A 24,721-nucleotide genomic window follows, 5' to 3' on the forward strand; every position below is an offset into this window, starting at 1 on the left:
ATCCCGGAACCCCACACGCGAAACAAAAAAAAAATATGAAGAAAATATTTTTTTCTTTTTTGAAGGAAGAGTTTCGAGAATGCTATATATACAGTGTAGCATCCAATCATTGTGATATACAGATAACAAAACGAGTTTCTTAACTTTGGTTGGAAGAATCAATGACAATCCATTGTCCCCCACTCATTTTAACCCTTACAGATCGGGCCCCAATTCCCACCTTAATAGATTGGGGGGGGGTTATATTGACCCCCCCCTCTATCTCGGCTTCTGTTACAGATAAAGACGTAAAATTTTTTTCTGGTGGTTCATGTGTATTTTTAGAGAAAATTACTTTTTCTAGTCATAGCAGTCAGGCCGCTCCTTAGCCGCTTTTTAGCGGCCAGCCGCTAAATTTTAAAACAGCTGTAGAGCGGCCAATTTTGCAGCTAGGATGACAAAATTTTAGGACGAACTTTTATTTTTCATAACAAAAAAAAATCTTTTTCTGATCATCGCCGAAAAACGGCAAATAATGGAAACCGCCATTTTCGGCGGTAAAACGGCGGTTGGCGGCACCAATTAATATTTTTATCTGTTTACTGTTGCTCAAGGATTTACCAAAAAAAATTATAGGTCTCTAGCTGTAATAGAAGCCACGATATTCATGATATATGTCTGTAGTAAAAGCCGGACAAAAATCGGTCATAAAGTCGGTCAGGGTGCGGTCAAACGGTCATAACACCACTTTTCTCATAAGGTCAGTATTCACCAAAAAAAAAATTAGGTTTCTACCTAATACACAAAAGTCATAATGTAGAAATTAAGATTTGTTTAGAATTTTTTTTTTAATTTTTGTGCTACCGAACCGATTTTGACCGGACACCACGACCGACACAGACCAGATATCCTAATAAAATCAACTCTTGCCGACGTATAATTACTAAACTTAAAAAGTCATGAAGTCACAACTCTCTATCTCACCTACAAAAAAAATGACATTGAAAAAACTAGAGGGGGGGGGGGTCAATATGACCCCCCCCCCGATCTGTAAGGGTTAATAAACAAATTACCTCCTCTCTCCAACATACTAAAAACAATTACGAAATCTTCATATTTTTGGAAAAGCTAAATCCAAACTAAAATAAGTTATAGACTCAGTATCTGCACTTCTATTAAATAAATAACGAAAAGGTCGCAGTATTTATGTCTTTTATGGGCTGTGCTCTAAAAGCGGTGATTTTTAGGTTTTTTAAAATCATCATTGTAAAAAATACACAAAATTCTATATTTTGAACCCTTTTTTAAAAGCAAAGCTTTTTTTCATTTAGTTTCGGCCTATCTGTGATTACGTTCGTAAGTGATAGCTCTTTTAATCAATTATGGTATGTTAGAATTATCCTATCGATTTTAAATTTGAAATAATGATTCGTGTAGCACTTAGGTACAATTAAAAACGCATAGCAACTCTATAAACATTGTAAAATGAATTCACACTATTTATTAGGGTTAAATGTCATTCATCTGACATAGAAGCAGTTTTAGTTGAGATTCGATCCCGTCACCTGTATTTCAATCTGAATCTCAATTGCTCTTTTCTTACAGAAAATGTGAAACTAAAAGATTTAATTTGCAGAAATTAAACATTTGTTGAATGACAAATTAAGGTTGGCGAAAAAAAGTCAGTGATAAAGTCATAGTTAAATTCTTCTTTAAAGTATCAAGATTCCTGTCAGTATGTGTTTGTGTATGTAACGTAATATCTCGCTAACCGACATGGTTCTCCTTTTCTGTAAAGCTTCATATAGGTCCAGGGAAGGAATATAACTATTTTGAGGAGGATACCCCCCCCTCCCTTTTTTTGAAAATAATATTTAAAGTGGAGGGGCGGCATATTCTCCCCTTCCCCTACGATTTCTTGAGTGCCACTAGAGAAAGACGAGTGTTTAAAGTTTATAAGTAAAATTATTTCTCGTATTCATTCGAATCCGGTGGATAGGAACCGGTTCTCATACATACGAAAAAACTATGTCTAGCATCGTTTTATATCCAGCTTTCTACGAATATAAAAATGTACAATCATGAGATTAAACCCAGTTTTTTAGCCGGTGCCTTCGGCACCTCGGGGGTTAAAAAAACTAGATTTAATTTCATAATTGTACATTCTATATCCGCGGACAGCCGTTTATAATACGATGCAAGAAATAACTATTTTTTACCGAAACTAAAGTCAGCAAGGACCTTTTTATATCCTAATCTAAAATGTGGACAGAATGGTACCAGAATATGTATCAGGAGATAAAGATGATGATTAATTTGACGAAGACCAAACTAAATAACTTTTTTGTCACTTTCGATTCCTGTGACGTCATAAAATGAGGAAGATGAGAGAAGAAGTGGGAAAGAAAACACAAAAAAAGAGTTGGAGAATATGACGTCAAATGTGGTGCAAAAGAAATGCAGCTTGGTCTTCTTCGATTAATTTATCTCCCATTACCCCCTCCCTGTCTGAGAAAAAAGGAAATTTTGCTAATTACAATTCTTTAAATTTTTGCACATTTTAAATTTTAAATTTGCACTTCTGCTGAAAGAATAAAGTTCTTGTGTGAACACATAGATAAATAGATATGCAGATAGATGGACATATAGATAGATAGATAGATAGATAGATAGATAGATAGATAGATAGATAGATAGATAGATAGATAGATAGATAGATAGATAGATAGATAGATAGATAGATAGATATATAGATAGATAGATTGATATATAGATAGATAGATAGATAGATAGATAGATAGATAGATAGATAGATAGATAGATAGATAGATAGATAGATAGATAGATAGATAGATAGATAGATAGATAGATAGATAGATAGATAGATAGATAGATAGATAGATAGATAGATAGATAGATAGATAGATAGATAGATAGATAGATAGATAGATAGACAGAGAGAGACAGAGAGAGACAGAGCGAGACAGAGAAAGATAGAGAGTTAGAGAGAGAGAGAGAGAAAGAGAGAGAGAAATAGAGAAAGTAAAAAAAAAGAGAGAGAGAGAGAAATAGAGAAAGAAAGAAAGAGAGAGAGAGAGAAATAGAGAAAGAAAGAAAGAAAGGAAGAGAGAGAGAAAGAGAGAGAGAGAGAGAGAGAGAGAGAGAGAGAGAGAGAGAGAGAGAGAGAGAGAGAGAGAGAGATAAAGAAAGATAAATATGGATAGAAGAAGAGCGAGTGAGAAATAAAATGGATTGGGATATATATCTAAAGAAAGAAAAATATCAAAAAAGAACTATCTATTCCTTTAAAAAATCACGAAACCTTTTGACTTCATTGAAAAATCTTCGAAAACTAAAGCAAAAAATTCCTACTGTCACGCTCTTAATTAGTTTTATTTGTACTGGTACGGAATACACTTATGGTTGTACTGTACCGTATATTTGGTGTGTGTGTGTGTCTGTTCAGAGTGCGTGCTCTTACTTCCTTATGCGTCCCGGTAACAGTGAGATTATCCTCCCTTTTCGCGCACTATTACCTTCCCTTTTCTCGCCAAATCCCCTCCAAATTAGCTTAATGCCTTACTCCGTCCGTTTAGTCCGTGCCCGTTTTACTTTTACACATTAGTTTTGATTTACTATTTGCACGGAAAAGGTCATGAAATTTCTCCAGAGAAATTATTAAATTTCTCCATCTTGTGACTTTGAAAATAAAATGAATTTTATTAAGTGCTGAAATTTCCCCAAAGTGAAAATTTAATAAACATTACATAAAAGTGAAATACTAATACAATAAAATGGATAAAAAAGTATATTTCCTACTGCTGCTATGTCTGGTGCCGGTTGAAATGTTTTGTCCTTACGGCTGTGGCTGCGACGAACAACAATCTGTTGTTACTTGTATCAAAGCTAATATGGAGGTATAGATTTTCTATCTTTCTTGCTATCTATCTAGCTATCCAATTTATAGCTTTCAAAGTATATGACTAATGAAATAGAAATGTTGGTATTTTTACCTACACTTAAAAAAATGTAATAAAATTTCATTAAAACTTACAAATATTTAAAAGATTTTAAAGATACATTTACAATATTTAATAATTAACATTTTTTTCTATTCTTGCGGGACTCAGTTAACCCTTACCTAACCTAACTTAAAATAAGTATTAAAATTTTATTGTGGCCTAAATGCGTTTTGACTTTTGATGTAAATAATATAAATATTTAAAAATTAAGGTGTTATATATTTTTGTCTCTACATAAGTTTATTTTCTAAAGTATCACTTTCCAAGTTGCAGGGAGGGAGTGGACAAAGGACTGTAAATTTTTCCGGTACCCTAAGTTTTACAAGCACGCTAAACACTTAGGGTACTAGTTTTAAGCCTTTTTTGGTTTATATAAACCTACCATTGTAACTTTATCCAGAAGTGTTAATTTTGTTAATCATAATTTGAACTATATATCATTTTATTTTTCATTGTCTTATCCCTTAAGATCCCTGAATACTGTAGGTTATAATTTCATGGTAGATTTCAACAATTCTTGACATAAAAAAAGCTTTTATTTCTTCTTTTATTTATCATTCTAAAGCCTTGGATATGTTCAAAGATTTTTTGTAAAAGTTGTATGAAAAATAATTTTTCTTAATTGTCCCCCAAAAATAAAGAAAAAAGTTTATAAAAAAACAGATACTCAAACTACTAAAACTACAACTTGTTTTTGATTTATTTTTACTTGGATCTTCCACCTGACTATCATGTATCCCTTCCCTTTAACTGTAAAAACGAACTGACCAATAAATTATGGCCATGTTAGCAACCTAAATTGACGACAATTTGATCCCCGTTGTAATTTATTTCTACTTAGTGACATAATTATCTTAAAACTCAAAACTTCAATGTTTTAAATGTCATCAAAATATTTTCTGAAGGTACTTGACGACTTGATTTGAGAAACTTTGTCCGTATGTCTGTTTTGATATGATATTGATGATGTATGTAAGAAACACATTAAATGACTGGCAGAAATGTATATTATTTAGTGTGCATTTAATTCAGCCAAAACTATCAATATAAATATAGCACAAACTGCCCATTCCACGTTTCTTCAATATCATTATGATTTATTTAGTTGCTATTTTTTTGCGACTATAAAACACACCATGAGGATATGATATGATAATATGCGCAAGTGAGGGAACACCATTATTTAAGAATATTAATAGGTAGATAAATAGACAATAATAGATAGATATGAAGCTAAATTTAGAATTAGTAATAGTAAGATATCTGTAAGTTTTCTATACTGACTGACATACAGACGAAAATATATTAATTAAAGAGTATGAATGGTCTTATTAATTACTATAATTATAGCGGCTACGCCCCTAGAGGCTTCAGAGCCACTTATAGAGAGGGGGTGTATGTTGACCCTCAAATTCAATTTTTTAAAAGAACAACAAAAAAATCTAGTGTTGATTTCTTTTGAAAGGGTGGAGGTACCCTCCTTTTAAATAACTAGTTATAGTAAACCTTTTCTGGAAAGACATCCTGTTACTTTCACTGATTTTTTTTTATTCTTATACCATTTCCATGACTAATAATATGTAAATGACTGGCAGGAAAAAAATTATATTGCCACTTACAATTCTGACTTACAAAAATATTTATTATTTTCATTTTTATTAATAGTGTAGCTAGTCTTTAATCTTTATAAAAAAATAAAAAATAGTCTGCTCGTCTGTCAGTTAGATTGTCAAAGTAAGTTACTTTAATTAAATAAAAAAACATGCTTTTTGAACTTATGTGTCTTTTTATTTGTTTTGTGTATTAATATAACTGGGTATAACTTGACAATTAGTTAACCAATTATGTGTAGATTTATAAGATTTGTAACATTATCCCCCCCCCCCTCCTATTTTTTATGATATTCGAGATTCTTGATCCCTGAATTGAAGGCCACCCTAATTAATATCTGCCCAAAAACTACAGTTCCAAAGTTGAAAAATAAATCAATAAAATATCAATTTAATAAAAGTATGTTCTTTCATTTAGGTTAAGTTTTAAGTCAATAAAAATTATATAGAGTAAAGTTAATTCTTCTATAAAGCTTTTAGACGTATGCTCAAAAATATATGTCAAAACTAACAAAGAATAAATTAACGTTGCGAAATTTGCAGTTTTGAAAGAGGACCACTTAGATATTTTTAAGTTGCATTAAAATTGATGTAAAAATGTGTCAAAATCAGTGACATTAAAATCAATCAACGGACACTTTACATCTTTAAAAGGAATCTTTTTCCCTCTCTCTTTCTTTCTCTCTCTCTCTCTCTCTCTCTCTCTCTCTTTTTCTCTCTCTCTCTCTCTTTCTCTCTCTCTTTCTCTCTCTCTCTCTCTCTCTCTCTCTCTCTCTCTCTCTCTCTCTCTCTCTCTCTCTCCCTCTCTTTCGCTCTCTCTCTCTCTCTCTCTCTCTCTCTCTCTCTCTCCATCTATCTCTTTTGAAATAAATCTGTCTATATTTCTTTGATGTGCTTTGAAAAGCTTTGACAGCCTTAAATACTTTGCGGTCTTTTAATTTAAATTGATTTAATTTTAGATTTTTCTTATTTAAAATTGTAATTCTTTTTAATCATATAATATTCTTCTTAGTATAGTTGTTTTTCGCAGCTTCTGCAGATATTAAAATAAAAAATGATAAGATTTAAACCAGTCTAACAAAACTGGTATTATTTTTATGATTTTTTCTTCAATATTCGTGGAAAACTGTCTATAATATGATGCTATTCATGATTTTTTAGTATGGCTGTGAACCGGTTCTAGTCTAGGAGATATTAATCGGTTTCGAAGCCAAACTGAAAATCTATTTGCCATCTATGAATCTATTTATCTATTTACCCATCTCTGCCTATAATATTTTGCTAGGTTGTGCAAAGTTGAAAATTTAAATTTTATTTAGTCAAATTTTATGTAAAAGTGTTGTGCACCAAATATCTCTCCACACATCTGGTGAGATAGAATGTGAATACAAAACTTCATAATTTGTGTTTGCTATGGTCTTATGTTTTTTCATCAATGGTTAAGCCATGTCCCCACGGGCCTATAAAGAGTAGGGAAGGGTATGACATTTAAGCTCAACATTTTTTAAAGTCACTTCCCAGGAAAGCACTAAAGTATGAAAAAATAAATAAAATGATCAAGCAATTAACGAGATCTTAAACTTCAGGCAGACAAAAACATACATATATCCTAGATCAAAGCTTTTTATCATAGATGATGCTTACTTTTGGCATAATGAAGTTTTTTTATTTCGACAATATTATACCATTTTTCAAAGATGTGCGAATTTTACTAAAACATTTGCACACAAATTTTCACACACACACACACACACTTTAGGCAGCAAAATTAATTTGACAAAACTCAAAGTGCTTCCTAAAAGTTTTAAAGTACTTTTTTAGAATTTTTTGCCTACCATACCTTAAATTTTATTTATTTTGGGTATTTTTTAGATAATCCAATTTGGAGATAAAATCTTTTTATTGAATTACTTGACTAAAATGGCTCTGAAACAGGCTGTTGAGATTTAATTGAATTAATTAGAATGAATATGAAATATTACTGCTCTGCTGTGTAGCTTGCTGCTGCGAAAATAAACGTTTTTGCATTAGTGCAAAAGTTTGATTTTTAGCAAAACTATAACTATACATTTCTTTTTAGATACAATACTTACCTACATATGTTAGTTTTGGAATTGTTTTTCTATATTGTTATTGACATTTTTTCTTGAAAATATATATCAGAAAAATTATACAGCTTAAAGGAACATATTTAGACTATAAAAGGAGGATATGAATGAGGTGGGGGGGGGGGGGATGGTACTGTTAATTTCAATTATTTTGGAGGGAAGGAGAGTTTTAATTTAAGAGGGAAATAGACTAATTCACTCATGCCTAACTCTTAACACAAGTTTATTTGGAGGTCGACCTCATAAGGTTTTATTTTAATAGAACAATTCATATTTAAAATTTCATGTTTTTTTGACAAATGTTAACTACAAGAAAAGTTAAAAACATAGTAGCTGTGCACTGAAAAGATTTAAAGGGATCAACTTATTAAATTGCCAACATTTAATTTGCTGGGGGCAAATTAGATAAGTCTTTCCTCCCATTATGGCTTATCAAAATGTGTCTCCCTTCATACTTTTTTGGTTCTTAAAGATTAAATTAAATTTAGGCGGTACTTGCTTACATGTGGTAGACTGGAGCACCGAAACCCCCCCCCCCCCGCTTAGTTTTGACAAAAATCAAAAATAAGGGGGGGGTAGTTTTTTAATGTCTGGAAAATGGCAAGGAGGAAAAGTGCAGGGAAAGGCAAAGACTTTTTGTTCAAAACCCCCCCCTTAATTTTGAAGAAAATCAAAAATAAGGGGGGGGTAGTTTTTTCACTGTACATTACGCCAGAAAGTTGAGTGAGGTAAATCAAGTAAATCTAGTATACCAGAAGGGAAACCTTATTACAGGGATATTCATGTTTTGGGGCATAATTTCCTTATTTATTTATTTATTTTCCCAGTAAAAGGTTTTAATTTTGTGCGCACAAAATTAAAACCTTTTACTGGGAAAATAAATAAATAAATAAGGAAATTATGCCCCAAAACATGAATATCCCTGTAATAAGGTTTCCCCTCTGGTATACTGGATTTACTTGATTTACCTCACTCAACTTTCTGGCGTGTTGTACAGTGAAAAAACTACCCCCCCCTTATTTTTGATTTTCATCAAAATTAAGGGGGGGGGTTAAAAACTACCCCTCCCTTATTTTTGATTTTTGTCAAAACTAAGCGGGGGGTTAAAAAACTACCCCCCCCTTATTTTTGATTTTTGTCAAAACTAAGCGGGGGGGGGGGTTTTTGGTGCTCCGGTCTTCACATGTAAGCAAGCACCATTTAGGCTAACTTGAACATTTGAACTTTGTGGAAATATGAGCTTTTCAAAGACAAACATTGTATGACACCACAATTTTGCAAATCACTAACAAAAACATTTGTTTTATTTCATTTACAAGTACAGCTACTCTACTCTAGGTGTTTTTGTATAAATACACAATTTTGTTTACTTAAAAAAAGGTTTGATTTAATTTTTTTGTGATGATTTGTGATGTTAGAAATGTGATTTTCTTGGTTGCTGTCGAAGATTGATGTCTAAAATTTCTATTGCAGATTCTCATTACCCTGAAAGTCTACCCTGTCACTCATTTAGTATGTCTTTCTATCCACTACACTGAGGTTGAGATGAAAATCTTTGTTATTAAAAAAATTAATTGAAATATTTCGTAGAAAAAGTTTAAAAAATCAATAAAATTTGTATGAGTATTTTGTTAACACCTCTTGAAGAAGTGAAGAAAGGAAATTGAGTTCAAATTGAGTTCATTTGGCCCAAGTCAACCACACACACAATAGGAGGGTTTTAAAGTGTGTTTGTCTTAGGTATTACAGACATATTCTACATTTGAAATCCCTAAACTATGCTGTCATTCCTCAATAGCTTAATAGTTTCAGGAACCACAAACAACATTTAGGTTTTCAATTCTGGTTGACAAATTCACACATTCAAACAAAAGTAATTCACAATTCACATGGATCTATCTATCTATCCAAATAACATTATATAGCTATTTCTCTATCAACGAACTAATGCAAAGAATACAAAATATATTATATAAAACCTGGATCCTATTATCTAAAATACAATCAAGTATATTGATATTGTATAATGCTAAACAAACAGAATACAGATTTTGTTTAAACAAGTAATATCAACATTTTCTAAGTCTTTTTCTATTTTATACATTTTGCTAATTTATAAACTTTTTAGATACTTAAACGTTCTACCTAAAATGGAAGATTAATTTAAAATATGTGCAAAAAATAATGAACCTTTTTTGCATGTATTAAATTCATTGTAGTCTAATTCAGTTGTAATTAAGATTAGCTTTGTGATATGAAGCCTAGCACAACCTTTCATGTCAGAGATATAGCAAGCACTTTAGATGGAATTGTATTATCAAGATTAATTTTAAGATAGTTTTTTACTTTCTTGTATTGCAAGATTTGTTTGAATTTAATGTTCATATGATAAGATTAAAACTAGATAAGGACTTAATTTAAATATCAAAATTAATTAGATTACAGGATATGAATAAGATTTTAACTTTTGTTCTGTGTTTTAGGTGATGCCCATAAGCCTGAACCCCGGGATTCGAACCTTGATCCTGAAGTACAATGATTTCCATGTGGTTGATGCCAGCTTCCAGTTTTATCCGAAGCTTGAACTTGTTGATCTGAGTCACAACAGTCTTGTCATTGTTCCCAGTAAAGCTTTCAAGAGTCAGAGAAATCTGGTGGACCTGAGACTTAATGATAATAAGGTAAAATAGATAGATAGACAAATAATTATAGGTGAGTCTGATGGTCTAGTAAAGATTTACAGTAAAAGATACTCTATAATTCAACTAATAGTCTATCTACTTTTTAAACAAATTTTTAATATTTCTTTTTTCTTTTAATATCTTTTAAAGTTATAACCCTAGCTTCCTAATTATGAATACCTATCCACCAAGTACTATATGATATGCAACCATGATTATTATTTATTTTAAATTATTTCTTTATATTTAGATCAGCAACCTGCCCACAGATGCCTTCAGTGGTTTAGTTTCCCTGACAAGTCTGGAGATTAGAAAGAATATGTTGACAAATATCCAGGCTCAACTATTCTCTAATCTGGGGGCATTGCAGACACTAGACCTCAGCTATAATCAGATTAATCAGGTAAATAAATAGATAGATACTAGTATAGATAGATAGATAGATACTTATAGTATACACAGATAGATAAATAAATAATAGTATAAATTTATAACTATTCTCTGATTATAATAGTTGTAATGACAGATAGAGTATAGATTAGACCATTTCAATAGATTATTTGCAATTTTTAAGGCATAAATTAAAAAATATATACCTGCATTTAAAGTCAAAATAAAATTTGATAGATTTTTAATAAAGATTTTATTTCAGATTGAGCCTACAACATGGAGTTACCTCCCAGAGTTGAGAGTGCTGAAACTGGATGAGAATAATCTAGATATGATCCCACAGGGCTTAGAGTCACTAACCAACCTAGTAGAGCTGCATATGCATAGAAATAAGATTATTAACATCCAACAGGCTGATGCTCTTATCCTTCCATCTCTATCAATACTAGATGTTAGACATAATAACATTGAAAATATTGAAGATGAAAGTTTAGCAAATCTTCCAAATTTGAAAACATTGAAGCTGAATGGAAATAAATTATCAAGTGTACCAACTACTGCTCTGTCTAAACTTGTGAACCTTGAGATTTTATACCTGGGCCAGAATAATTATTTCCAGGTGGAGGAGAACTCCCTGGCAGGATTAGTAAACCTGAGAAAATTGGATCTGTCTGGTTGTCCAGCTCTGGTCAATATTCAGGACAATGCTTTCTCTGAGAATTCAAATCTGTTGGATGTTTCCATCACTGCTAATAAGATGTTGAGTATGATTGGTGCTGCAACATTTAGTGGAAATAATTTATTAGAAAGAGTTGATCTGAGTGATAATAATCTTGAGATTATTCCAAGTTCCCTTCTGTCCTGGCAAAGATTGAAACATTTCCAAGTTTCTGGAAATCCTCTGGATTGTGGATGTGAGAATTATTTCCTGAAGGAAGTTATCCATGCCATGGTTAATAATAGTGATGCTGGTATCAGAGTTGTCAGATGTTATAGTCCTCAACAATACAGAGGTCAAGATCTTGCTCTTATTGATCTGGAATCCTGTTCTGCTATTATATCAACATCTAGGCTCCAGGATTCTGATACTCTGGTCACAATTATTGGTGTAGCCTCTGTTGTCTCCATACTTTGTATCCTAACTGTTCTTGTTCTCATTGCCAGGTATAGAAGATCTAGATATAATTCTCACACAGGGCTACCACCAGTCAAGAATATTCTAGAATATCCAGATAATTTAGAACAAAGATATGTTGTTAGTAACTATCCAACCAACAAGACAAATATCCATAATAATCCATATCATCAGGCAACCCTGTCTGGAAATAATAATCCGTACCACCAGGCCACCCTGGCTAAGAATGGATGCCTGTTATCTGGTAGTCCTGTGTATCAAGAGAATGTGGTTCTACTCCCAGCAAATGTTCATCAGGACAGAATTATGACTTTATATCCTAGAAATACAACAACATTATTATACAAGGATAATATTACCACAACATCACAAGCTCAACAACAACAGCTGGACACAACAACAACTACAACTTCTTCACAGAATTCAGATTCTGGATTTAGTGATTACAAGAGCCAGGCCTCTGTCCACCATACCTGGGCCAGGCTCCAGCAGGATCCAGCTTCCTCCAGGGACAGCACAGACACTGGATATTCTCATATCTATGCAGATCCTATTCAAACTAATCAGAAAGTTACAACTTTGCTCAGATTTGATCCTAAATCACATTATGAGGAGCCATTGGCTATGTTTTAGCAATTAAAAGTATAATTTATATCCTTAAAAAACTTTATAAGTGATTATTTTGCTTAGCAATAAAATTTTTCACAGAAAAACAAACAGTTAAAATAAAAAGTTAAAGACAATAGCAATGCAGTGAAAATTGGAAAAAGTGTCACAGTAAACAAATAAAAAATATGGGCTATAAAATAGCCAAAACTGATAACACATTAAATTGTAAGTTTGTTTTACAAATATATATGTTCATAAAGAAGTAACTAATCAGTTTTGCTTATTTTAGATTTTTAAATTTTTTGCAGATTTTTTTCAATAATTTAAGTATATTTTTGTATGGTATCTAATACCCCATGAAGCTTATATATTGGAAAACGATACCATCAAATAATTGACGGGAAATTGAACATAAGAAAATAACAAAAATAATGATAATTGTTTATAGTTTAATCTGACCAAGCATGCATTGCTCTATTTACCTCAATAAGAGGATTCTATAAAAGACAAAAGTTATTTGTTATATTTGCTCATAAATTGTTGACAATAAATTAATTTGCTTATTTGTAAGAGCTAGAAATACTGTAATTTTTAATGATAAAGTAAATTCAGCAAAAATTTAATGAAATAAAATTAGGTATTGTAAAATTATGAAAAAAATACTCCTAATTGAAAATCTTTATGTTAGGTAATAAAATACCGAGTTTTTTTCCCTGAAGTTTTCAGGTTTTAGACTTTACAACAATAGTTTTGATATCCTAACCTGTAAAATAGACACTTTTTATTTTGTAGGTTATTTTAGAGTATTCCATCGGTATTTCATTAGCCTAAAATAATTTAAATAAAGCTGTACTAAAAGTGACTTTTTTATTCAGCTTTATTCTTAATTTTAAATATTTTGTATCGTGCCAAATTGTTGAAACATTTCTGTGATAATATTATAAAAATAATAATTCAAATAAAGTTAAAGTTTTATATTATTGTTTATTCCTTAATAGAAAAGCTACTCTAAAACAACTGTGTCGGTGTGTCTAGTCTAGAAATAATAATAAATGTAATTTGCTTATTAGATGTATAGACGTTTAAAGTTTTTTTTTGTGAAGATTGGTCTACTTTATAACCCACTTTGTCCGTTTGCATTAAGCAGTCTAACTGCATATGGGATTTTTTTGGGTACTATTTTGACAATCTTAAGCACTCGTTGGACTAATATCCACAAAATTACTAGTGATTGCCTAAACACATTATTAAAAACATTTATCTACGAAGTACGAATCTTAAAATCTTCCTATCGATTTTAAACTTATAAAGCATAATTTGATTGCCTAAACGATGAGGCACAATGACTATATTTGAAATAAAATTAGTTTTATTTCAAGATATTTTATTGTTTACATTTTGTCCATTTAGAGATAGATTAAACTAGAAATGTTTAAAATTCTACAAAGTCCTAAAGAGAAACTCCTAAGTAATGAACCTTATTCTGTTTCATATAAAAGAGCTTTTTCATTCAAAAGCCTATCCAAATTTTGAATGTTTATCTACAAGACAAGTCAAAGTTTACGATATAATACAAAAAAAATATTTATTGATATTATCTAAATAACCACTTTTATTTAATGCCTTCCTATTATTTGATATAATACATTAAAAAAAGTAATCCATAATATACCAGCTACGGCAACTTTTGATTCATGTTAAGTGTGTGTAAATTGATTAGGATATACGTGGATATTATGGACCTCTTTCATTGGTCAGTTCGTTCATCCAATAGGAGGGGACGAGATAAGGTAAATGGGGTGGATGAAGGGTGTCGTTATTTTAACCAGCATCACTTTATCAGAGTATATAAAGATCTGATAAATCATTCAAGTAATGTTATATTGATTTAGTGTGAATGACTTTATATAGATCTGTTGAATACGGAATTTCCTTTTAAATTTCGTAAAGTTTTAAGCTGATAAAGGGGACGATAAGATAACTTTTTGTCAAGGAATAATTCATTTAAAAAGTTAGGTATTGTAAAACATGTTGAATTTTCAATTTTAATTTTCAGGGCTTGGCAGCCGCAAAAGTTTTTTTCGGCTGCAGATTTTGAAAATAAGTGTGGTTCGGCTGTGGTTTATTAAAATAAGCGTGAATCCTGGTCGGTTTATTAAAAAAGTCTAGATCGGCTGCGGTTTGATAAAATAAATACAGCTCAGCTGCGGATTACAAAAATATGAATGGTTTGGCGGCGTATAAATGGTGGTTCAGCTGCGAATAGTTGAAATAAGGGGGTCTTAACTCGGCTTCTATTTTGTATTGTAGACAGTCCAACCGCAGACTGTTCAAAATTTGGCGGGCGGCTGGGAAATTATCTAACGTTTGCGGGCGATAAGAAAGGTTGTTTTGCTATGTATGCGGCCACCGGGCCTGGGTAAATGTTTATTCTTTTTTAAGTTCAACAATGCTTAAAGAAAATACATTTATATAATGATTTTAAACAACAAGAGTAAATAAAATCAAATGTTATTTTGCTTCAGTGCATCTTCTAATAAACTGGATTGTACTGTGGGCATTGGATGGTACCCAAAGTTATATAAACTCTTTCTCTCATTCGTTGGCTTAACAACTTTTGGGAACTTGATTTGTTGTTACATAATAATAGTGTATAATCTTTTCCACCAATAATTTTTATCTACAGAAGGGGTAATTTTGTCAATTATTAATTGTGGTGAACAATAGCTTATTGTCCATTGTTTTGTTCCTTAAAATGGTCGGAACGGCCATAAAATTTAGTTGCATAATTTTACTGAAAACTGATTTCAATAATGTTTCCTATTCTGTGAGATTTGAAACAAAATATATAAATAGAAAATACATGAAATTTTCAAATCTGTCCATATCAATACTTGTAATATCACGGATACTAGGGGATAAGTCAAAGAAAAATAATCTAGTCCAACTTCTAATAATTAAGTGTTCATCCTTTTCAAGTTTCAATTGTTTGGGAGAAAAGACAGGGTGTAGATTTGCCAGCCAATGTCCTATCTCTCCCTGATTTATATATTCTTGTATCTTGAAAGTTTTCAACAGATTTTTAGAGTTATTAGAATTAGACCAATCAACAACTAACCATTTGTATTTAAAGTTTTTATTTATTTATAATTCCATTGATTCTTGTTAATCTCCTCCATATCTCGCTTTGTCCGTCAGTCCATCCACGATGCTAAACAGGGAATTTGTTGAATGTGGAGAAAGTCGCTGTAATATACCAAATTGTATAAATAGATTCTAGTGTTTTTTTTTATACTAGCGGCTTCGCCTCTAGGGGCACTTGAGGAGAAGTGAGTTCAATCTCAAAACTGATTTTTTAAGTTAAGATTTAAAAATAAAATAAAGACAAATTTTTAGGAGGGGGAGGTGGGTGGGTGAGACCTATGAGAAACTACCATGTTAAGAGGAACCTGATCGGTTCAGCGGTTAGTTAGATCCTTCGGTACAAACAGATAGACATCGTTTTACTTTGTATTATAGATTTTAATAATTTAGTTGACATTTCTGTGCTTTGACATGCTTTCATTCTTGTTTAACTCTAAAAATGTATTCTCATATCATATCTGGAGAGCAAGATAGACAGATACATAAATTTTGAAAGGATATTGAAACTTCTGCAAAATTGTAAAATCATTTTTCATTTTAAATTCTTTATCCAGTATATGGGTTTTAACATTTTTTCGGGCTATTGATATCTTAACCTATACTATTAATTTATGAAAAAAATTTCAGTTTATATGAATGCAATTTATCGAAAAATTATAATTTTTAATGTTATTGAAGCCTCAAATTGGTCCTTGGCAGGTTTTAGTCTATGTGGTGCGATTGATTTCCGTTCTGAGGCTGCTAGTTTGGGTTCAAGCTATTTTCTAAAATATAGAGTGGTCGTATATTTTTTTTGAAAAATTGACGATGTTATCATTTGGAAAAAAAAACAGGGATCTAAAGCCAAAGGGATAAAACAATGGCCGATAAATTGATGTACATACCCAATGATGAGACACAAAATTACTCCATCTGTAGATTACAAATAGTGATTGAAACGTTTGAATCATTTTATTTAAAGGTTGAATATCATTCACCTCACTATTATACATTTGTGAAATGTGATAATGTATTTGTTTTCATTAATCTATCCCCGCCCCCCTCTATCTCACCAAACAATTTTAAATCCAGTCAAAAAAACCATCACTCATCCTTCTATATATGTTGACACATATGGGCGATTCCTAAGATGAATGGGTTCCTAATGTAACACTAGATTATAGACAAGAAAAAGATCAAAACTTGGTGTGATTTTATTATTTGTATTTTGGTGGTATGTTGACACATTTTTGCCCCTCATAACACATAATGTTTGTATTGGCCCTTGAAACAACCAAAAATATTCCCCTGTTGGCGTTCGAGTCGTAACAAATATCTTTCTGCTGCTATGTCAGGTGTTTTACAGTGAGCTGGAAATTTCTTGACCATTATATAGTTGTTTGTAATGAAAAATTGTGAATATTAAGCACTTTAAGACAAAGATAGCGCCATCAAATAATTGGCAGATTAAAGTATCAGTCTTTTTACCCGCGACCGTAGCTAAACACGTAGCGCATCCGCTCGTCGTCGGGGGGAGGTAACATGTTCGAATCTAGGTCCGACACCGCGTCATTACTAAAGAAGTTAAAAATGGTTCCAACTGCTGCTCTGATAGATGCGTGACATAAATAGTTAGAGAAGGGGGAGTACCTTGGCCCAATAACAGGCGCAACACATTACCATGCACAGTTAAGACTTCTCAGACAAAGTTCGTGCAATCAAAGGGTTGATTGTCTGATGGGTGTTGGTTACCCAAGGCGTTTGAGCGCGTTAAACTTCAATTCAAAATGCTGATTATGTTCAAAGATGGACTTGGAGAGTACTTGTACCAGAAGCGTCACCAAGGCCCCTGTCATCATCAGCCCCATTACTTATTACTCCACAAATTGTATTTCTAATCTAACTTTGGTTGGCGATCTGTCAATCATTAAGACGGTCTGTAGGACTTATATATATCTTCAAATATGTATATTGTCTGTATCGTAAAAACACCAACAAATTTCTAAATATACATCTATTCAAACATTTTTCAGTGGTGGGAAAAAATGCTTTTTCATATAGGTATACTATTCTGTGTGTGTGTGAGTGTGTGTTTGCAGGGAATATGAGGTATAGGTCACTGAAAGATATCACATTAACCTATGGCGTTTACCAAGTCTAGCCGAATTTCATGCATATATGTAGGTAGTTATAGGGTAAAATTATTTCCAGTAAGGCTTTGAAACCGATTAATATCCACTGGATAGGAACCGGTTCTCAGCCAAACGGAAAAATCATGTATAGAACATATTACAGACAATTTTCCACGGCTGTCAAAATAAAAATGATATAATCAACGACAGTTTTGTTAGTCCGGGCCTTATCTTATAACTTTTCATTTAATTATCCGCGGAAAGCTGTCTATTATACGATGCAATAAATAACTATTACAGTTTAGTCTTCCATTCATAAAAAAGCCTATATTATTAGAATGACCTTACAAGGTGTATTGAAGTTTCTAACAGTAATTTTAGCCTTTTCTACGACAGGTCGATGAAATGTCAGTTATTTTGTGAATTGTCATATTAGTAATTATCGACAAGGAAATAATGATCTTTATGGCAATTTGTAAAATAGGCAATTGCTGACTAATTATCGACATGCCGTCATTCTAGAGAAATTGCAGTCTAATGTTGATATAATTATATGATTATAGCTTAACAGGAGAATGTTTGATTGTCATTCCAAATCCCTTTTATTCTAGGATTAGGTATTTTTGAGGCGATGAATACATGATAAAATGCTATATGAATTTTGAAGTGTGTTTTGACATCCGTATGGTATTTCATCAATATTGATCTTTGTTTTCGCAAAAGGATACTCTCCTTATAATAAATTTACAGGATATCTGTGTGTCTTCTGTACGGATTGATCTCGCTAACGACAAAGCCCAAATTGTGCAAAAAATGATTCATGTGACGTAATAAAATAAGAAAGATGAGAGGAAGGAAAACCCCTAAAAAAGAGATGGATAATCTCTCATTTTTGTTACGTAAGAATCATTTTTGCTACAATTTTAACACAATTTGGGCTTTGTTTTGCTAACCCAAATAGTTCTCATTTACAATGTCCTGGAAATATTTAACTATTTTGGGGAAATTACCATCATCCTCCCTCCACCACATGTGCCCCTAGAGGCATTTAAGGACTTAGCCGCTAGTAGTGTTTATAAAAAGATTGGAACAAGGTGTAATAACAGTTTGCTAATGGATGTATAATACACGTGGATATTATGATAGGGCAAAAATTGTAGTTAATATAGGTTGTTAACATAGAAATAACCTATTGGTTAGTTTGTTCATTCAGTAAGAGTCAGGTAAGGGGTAAAATGGGTGCATGGTGGTGGGGGATTATTATATTAGCCACTGAGCCAGTCACAAGTTTTACTTTATTAGATTCTCATTACTTGGATAATGTGATCGCACACCGAATGTTTGAATATAATAAAGATAAATCTGTAAAAAAAATCCCATAAGCGCTAATGTTATTGTATCTCATCACTATGCTTGTATGGGAATATTTAAAAGTTTGTTGGTTTTAAAAGTTACTTCTTTATGAGGCCTCTAGGAGTACTTGAGGTAATGGGGGGAGGGGTAATTCGACCACCACCCTTATTTTAGATTTTAGTATTGAAGAAAAATTATGAAAAAAATTGGGGTCTTTTTTTCTTTGGGTTATTTTTATTTGGAGGGTGGTGGTTATACCCAGGACCTATGAAAAGCTGCCTTGTAAAGGAGAACCATATAGGTTCTGCACGAGATCCTTCAGTACAGACAGACACTCGCACAGCACACTATTACATTATTAACGATTTTATGTCCAGCCAGGTTTAAGAAATCTTAAATTCTTAGGGACACAAAAGGAAAGTGTCATATCAATTAGACTAAACAAGAAACAATGGATAATACAATATCAGCTCAAATAGTTACTTTTAGAGAGGAGGGATATAATTTTTTTAAAGGGGCGATCTCCAAAAATTAACAAACATTTCCTAGAACTATAAAAAGTACCACTGCATAGACGAGCAATTTTGTTACAGCGTAGTCCTAAGATCTTTATAGAATAACTAGCGGCTACGCCCCTAGAGGCCTCTAGTGGCACTTTAAATGTTTTTGTTTGTTAAATTTAATTTTTTATGTACAATACCACCTTATTTGACGTTGAAGTCTCCCCTAAGGGGGGGATTTTTTTGTTTTTGGGGGGGTTAGGGGTGTCCCACCCCTCAAGAAAATATCTTAAAACCACCACAGGACCAGTAGGTATATTCCCTGAAGAGTAGAGCCCATTCGGTTCAGTGGTTACCGAGATCTTAAGCTTCAGACGGACAGACAGACGGACAGACGGACAGACGGACAGACAGACATCGTTCTACTTTGTATTATAGATTACTCCGAGTTGGACATCATAAAGTAAATCGAATGACATTTAAAACATTACATTACCTTCAGAGAAGTTTTACATCGATTAAAATTTTTGTTATTTATATTCTAACATTTTTAAAAATCAATTTTGCTTTTAATTGATATTAATTCAAAAAGTATTATACTTAAATATTAATAAACTTTAACAATTGTAAATATCTTGTTTTCTGTATTATTAAAACAGATTAAAAATATTTGTACAAGATTTAAAAAGAAACCTAGGGCCAAAAAAAGAACTAAATTTCTCGAAAGAAACATGTGTTAACATTTGGTATTTATTTAGGGTGGATAAGAAAGTACATATGTATATAAAAGATGACGGGTAATGCATATCTAAAATACGCATTGACGCAAAATAGTACAAATGATACGCAAATTCTGATCACAACTCTCACGTTTATCTAAAAATGCAACATATAATAATAGCTATTAAAACAATTTTCAAGCATAACTTTTATCTTATTAGGATAACAATTAAATAAGAAAAATATTTTTACCATATGAAAATCGTGATCAAACACCTAATTGAAAAAAAATGCAAGACATAGCTTTTATTTTAAGAAAGACTAGGGGCAACGAACGCCCCCAAGAAGCCTCTAAGTGTTCTTAAGGTGGGAGGAGGATAAGTCAACCGCTCTTCTACTTTTTAATTTGAGTTTTAATAAGAAATATTCAGAAAAAAATTTTGGGGGGGGATTTTAAATTAGGAGGGTGGAGATACGCTCTCCCAAAATAGTTTAAAACCTTCACTGTACCTAAAAAAAAGCTTAATTGCAAAGGAAAACCAAACAGATGTCATTTTTAAACAATTTTATAAAAAAAACATTGGCGCACTTGTATAAATACCAGAATTATAGGTTTGATGGGGGAAGGGAAAAAAAGAGAGGGGGGAGAACAAGTTTTAAGAATTCTGAAAATAGTTATGATCACCATCTTCCACTATCATATAAGAGGTTTGGGCCGGGGGAGAGGCTTAATAAAATTATATATATAAAAAAAGGGGAATTAAATTATTGGGTGGTTTTTATCTGGTGGGCAGGTAGTGGGGCTGTCACAATAAACTAGAAATTAAATAATTTTGAAGTCATTTACTTTTGAAAATTGGAGTTTTCTATATGATTAAAACAAGCAATCTTTAACCCTTACAGATCGGGGGGAGGGGGGTCATATTGACCCCCCCCCCCTCTATTTTTTCAATGTCATTCTTTTTGTAGGTAAGATAGAGACTTGTGACTTCATGACTTTTTAAGTTTAGTAATTATACGTCGGCAAGAGTTAATTTTATTAGGATATCTGGTCTGTGTCGGTCGTGGTGTCCGGTCAAAGTCGGTTGGGTAGCACCAAAATTAAAAAAAAAATTCTAAATAAATCTTAATTTCTACATTATGACTTTGTATATAAGGTAGAAACCTAAAGTTTTTTTGGTGAATACTGAGATATCAATGACCCTATGAGAAAAGTGGTGTTATGACCGTTTGACCGCACCCTGACCGACTTTATGACCGATTTTTGTCCGGCTTTTACTACAGACATATATTATGAATATCGTGGCTTCTATTACGGCTAGAGACCTATAAATTTTTTTGGTAAATCCTTGAGCAATAATAAACAGATAAAAATATTAATTGGCGCCGCCAACCGCCGTTTTACCGCCGTAACCGCCGAAAATGGCGGTTTCCGTTATTTGCCGTTTTTTGCGATGATCAGAAAAAGTAATTTTTTTGTTATGAAAAATAAAAGTTCGTCCTAAAATTTGGTGATCCTAGCTGCAAAATTAGCCGCTCTATAGCTGTTTTAAAATTTAGCGGCTGGCCGCTAAAAAGCGGCTAAGGAGCGGCCTGACCGCTATGACTAGAAAAAGTAATTTTCTCTAATAATACACATGAACCACCAGAAAAAAAAATTACGTCTTTATCTGTAACAGAAGCCGAGATAGAGGGGGGGAGTCAACATGATCCCCCCCCCCCCGATCTATTAAGGTGGGAATAGGGGCCCGATCTGTAAGGGTATTTGTTTATGAAATGATGCTAGGCAAGAAGTCTATCTTGATGTGCACTGTCCCTGACAAGTATTTTCAAGCACATACGAAATTATTGACTAATTAAATAATTAAACAATTAAAGAAATTATAATTAAACAGCTTAAAATTAGTTTAAAAACACGACTAAGGTACTTATTTTAAGTTTGTTAGTAGCGGACCTACTCTCTAATTCATTCTATCTGTTCGTCAGTAAGTTATGATGGGGAAATTATGATTATCTCGGCTGCTTTTAAAGTTAGTCAGCTGAATTTTTTTAGTGAGGATTCCTATAAAATATGCGCATCTCTCTTTCTTTCCTTCGTTATAACAACTGAAAATCTGCTTTATAACTATCTTTGTCCGTTTGTCTATTGGATGATTTTTTTATATTTGTGAATGTTGTCGTCCTTGTTTATCCAAGGACAAAACTATTCTAGAGGTAAACATGTCCTTCTGTCTTTCAAAGACAAAAAATAACTCTATATCTCTCTCTCTCCTATTAGGTTAGTAATAGTTTTAAGCTTTAAAGAGCTTCGCTTCTGTTGGACGTTTTAAAAAAAGATAAAAATCTTCCTCGAAAATTTCTGTTTCTAAGACTTTACTGGACAAACAGCCTCCTTAGTATAAGCTTTAGAAAAATAAAATATATTATAATATTATGATTAGAGTGATAACAAATATTTTGAGTAGGACAGCTGCCTTATTTTGACATGATTTATTAACTACATTCATTCAGTTGTCAATTAACAAGGATGACAACATCCATAAAAGCGAAGCACTGAAACGGTAGGACAAACGGACATTAACACTTGTATAGTGTCAGAACTTAAAAATCAGACTATAAATGTATAAGATTTGAAGCAAAATTGTAAGTTAATTTGTTGAAAAACTGCTTGATACAGGATAATGTTTATGGACATACTTACATTTTTAGGACTTGATTACAGAGTTGCCTCGCTTATAACAATATACTTTGTTGTTCCAGGAGTCAATATGCAAAAAATCAGATAAATCGGATAATTAGATCCCATTAAAATTTGTTGTTAAAATTTTTTAAAAATCAACATGTTTAAAATGTACGTACGGACATTATGGTAATGATTATAGAGTTGCTACGCTTTCTAAATCATACCAAATTACTAAAGGAATCACCATGCAAAGTTTTAAATTGATAGGATAATTCTAACATGCCTAAATTAACGAAAAAAGCTATCCGTTACGGACGTACGGACGGACCGACCCTAATTATAGAAAAGCTTCGCTTTTAAAAATTAAAAGTCTTTAAATTGATGTAGAATATATTGACAGGGAAAATATCGTCAATTTAGGTTGCTAATATAGACTTTACTTATTGACCAGTTCGTCCGTCCAGCAGGAGGAGAGGGGAGGGGGTAAAAGGGGTAGATGGCAGGTATAAGTTATAACAAACAGGTGAAATAAATCAAAATAATATTTGGGGGGCAGATGTAGAGGTCGTCAATTCTATGTGTTGCCCCCCAACGACAGCTGAAAAACAAGTATAAAACAAAAGATTTCATAAAATTAGGTAAATCGCCAATAAAAATAAATTCAGGACAGTGCTTATAATAATTTAAGATCTTACTAGCCGTTGAACATGCTAAGTTTTCTATATATTATAAGAAAGCTTCATACAGATTTTTAGAATTTAAATATTCATGTTTTTTTTGGCTATTTTTGTCCCATTCCTCAACGTAGCCATAACCTACTAATTTTAAAAATCATATAAGGATGTTTTTTTTTCAAAAAAGTATTTTGAAATTTTAGAGGCGTGTTAGAAAAAAAATCCGGGTATAGTCCTTTCCACGACATCCCTCCATAAAGAGCGATTCTTCGTATTTTTCACAGTAGCTTTTCTCCTATTTCTAGCCCCTGCGGGGGGCTCTAACCCTGTGGGGCAATCACCTTACACAATATAACCTAACCTAACCTAAAATAACCTAAAAAAAGCCATTTTAAAAATACGAAGAATCGCTCCTTATGGAGGGATGTCGTGGAAAGGACTATACCCAAAAATCCTTTAAAAAAATTATCCATCCATTTATCAATTATTTATATACTATTCTATTCATAATATATCTATCTTTCTGTATTTTAGGATTCTTGTATACATAAAAAAAATAACTAATAATTGTCAGTATTATCTATTCGCTTTTAAAAGTGAAATTCATCTAAGTCGATAACTCCTAAAAGAAGACTTACTTCAATCTGTTTTAGAGATTCTAAGTGACCTACGAACAAATGCGCAGAGGCACATTTTACTATTTTAGAATATATACAAATATTTGTTTTAGTAGATGGATGTTACCGTGATTTTATTTTCAAAGCTCTATATTTAGCGGTTTCCAAGGGCATTTTTTTCCTATAGTAGCAATTTTTTTTTGCAAAGCAGCTACTCTATAGCTTGTCCTGACGTTCGACTACTTTCTCTCTCTCTCTCTCTCTCTTTCTCTCTCTCTTTCTCTCTCTCTCTCTCTCTCTCTCTCTCTATTTCTATTCATCTACCTTTCTATCTTTTTTTCCTCTTTTCTTCTTATTTAATAATTTATTCCTTTAAGAACAAACT

The 24,721-nt window shown here is 32.2% G+C and overlaps 1 protein-coding gene across 1 annotated transcript; it reads left to right on the forward strand.

Moving 5' to 3' along the window:
- Nucleotides 1–3,602: 3,602 nt before the first annotated feature.
- On the forward strand, nt 3,603–13,509 carry LOC145324793 (uncharacterized). Its single transcript, XM_080167433.1, has 4 exons — nt 3,603–3,896; nt 10,203–10,400; nt 10,651–10,803; nt 11,053–13,509. Exons 1-4 carry the CDS (start codon nt 3,774–3,776, stop codon nt 12,556–12,558), a joined length of 1,980 nt encoding a protein of 659 aa, XP_080023559.1. The 5' UTR covers nt 3,603–3,773; the 3' UTR covers nt 12,559–13,509.
- The last annotated feature ends 11,212 nt before the right edge of the window (nt 13,510–24,721 follow it).

This window comes from Acartia tonsa, chromosome 7 (assembly GCF_053477335.1).
Source record: "Acartia tonsa isolate MP-2025a chromosome 7, ASM5347733v1, whole genome shotgun sequence".
NCBI lineage: Eukaryota > Metazoa > Arthropoda > Copepoda > Calanoida > Acartiidae > Acartia > Acartia tonsa.

Excerpts from the sequence above, each read along its gene's own strand:
- LOC145324793 (XM_080167433.1), top strand. The coding sequence starts at position 3,774 with ATGGATAAAAAAGTATATTTCCTACTGCTGCTATGTCTGGTGCCGGTT. Across the intron at positions 3,897-10,202 it reads GTATCAAAGCTAATATGGAG|GTGATGCCCATAAGCCTGAA; the intron begins GTATAGATTTTC and ends TCTGTGTTTTAG. Across the intron at positions 10,401-10,650 it reads TGAGACTTAATGATAATAAG|ATCAGCAACCTGCCCACAGA; the intron begins GTAAAATAGATA and ends CTTTATATTTAG.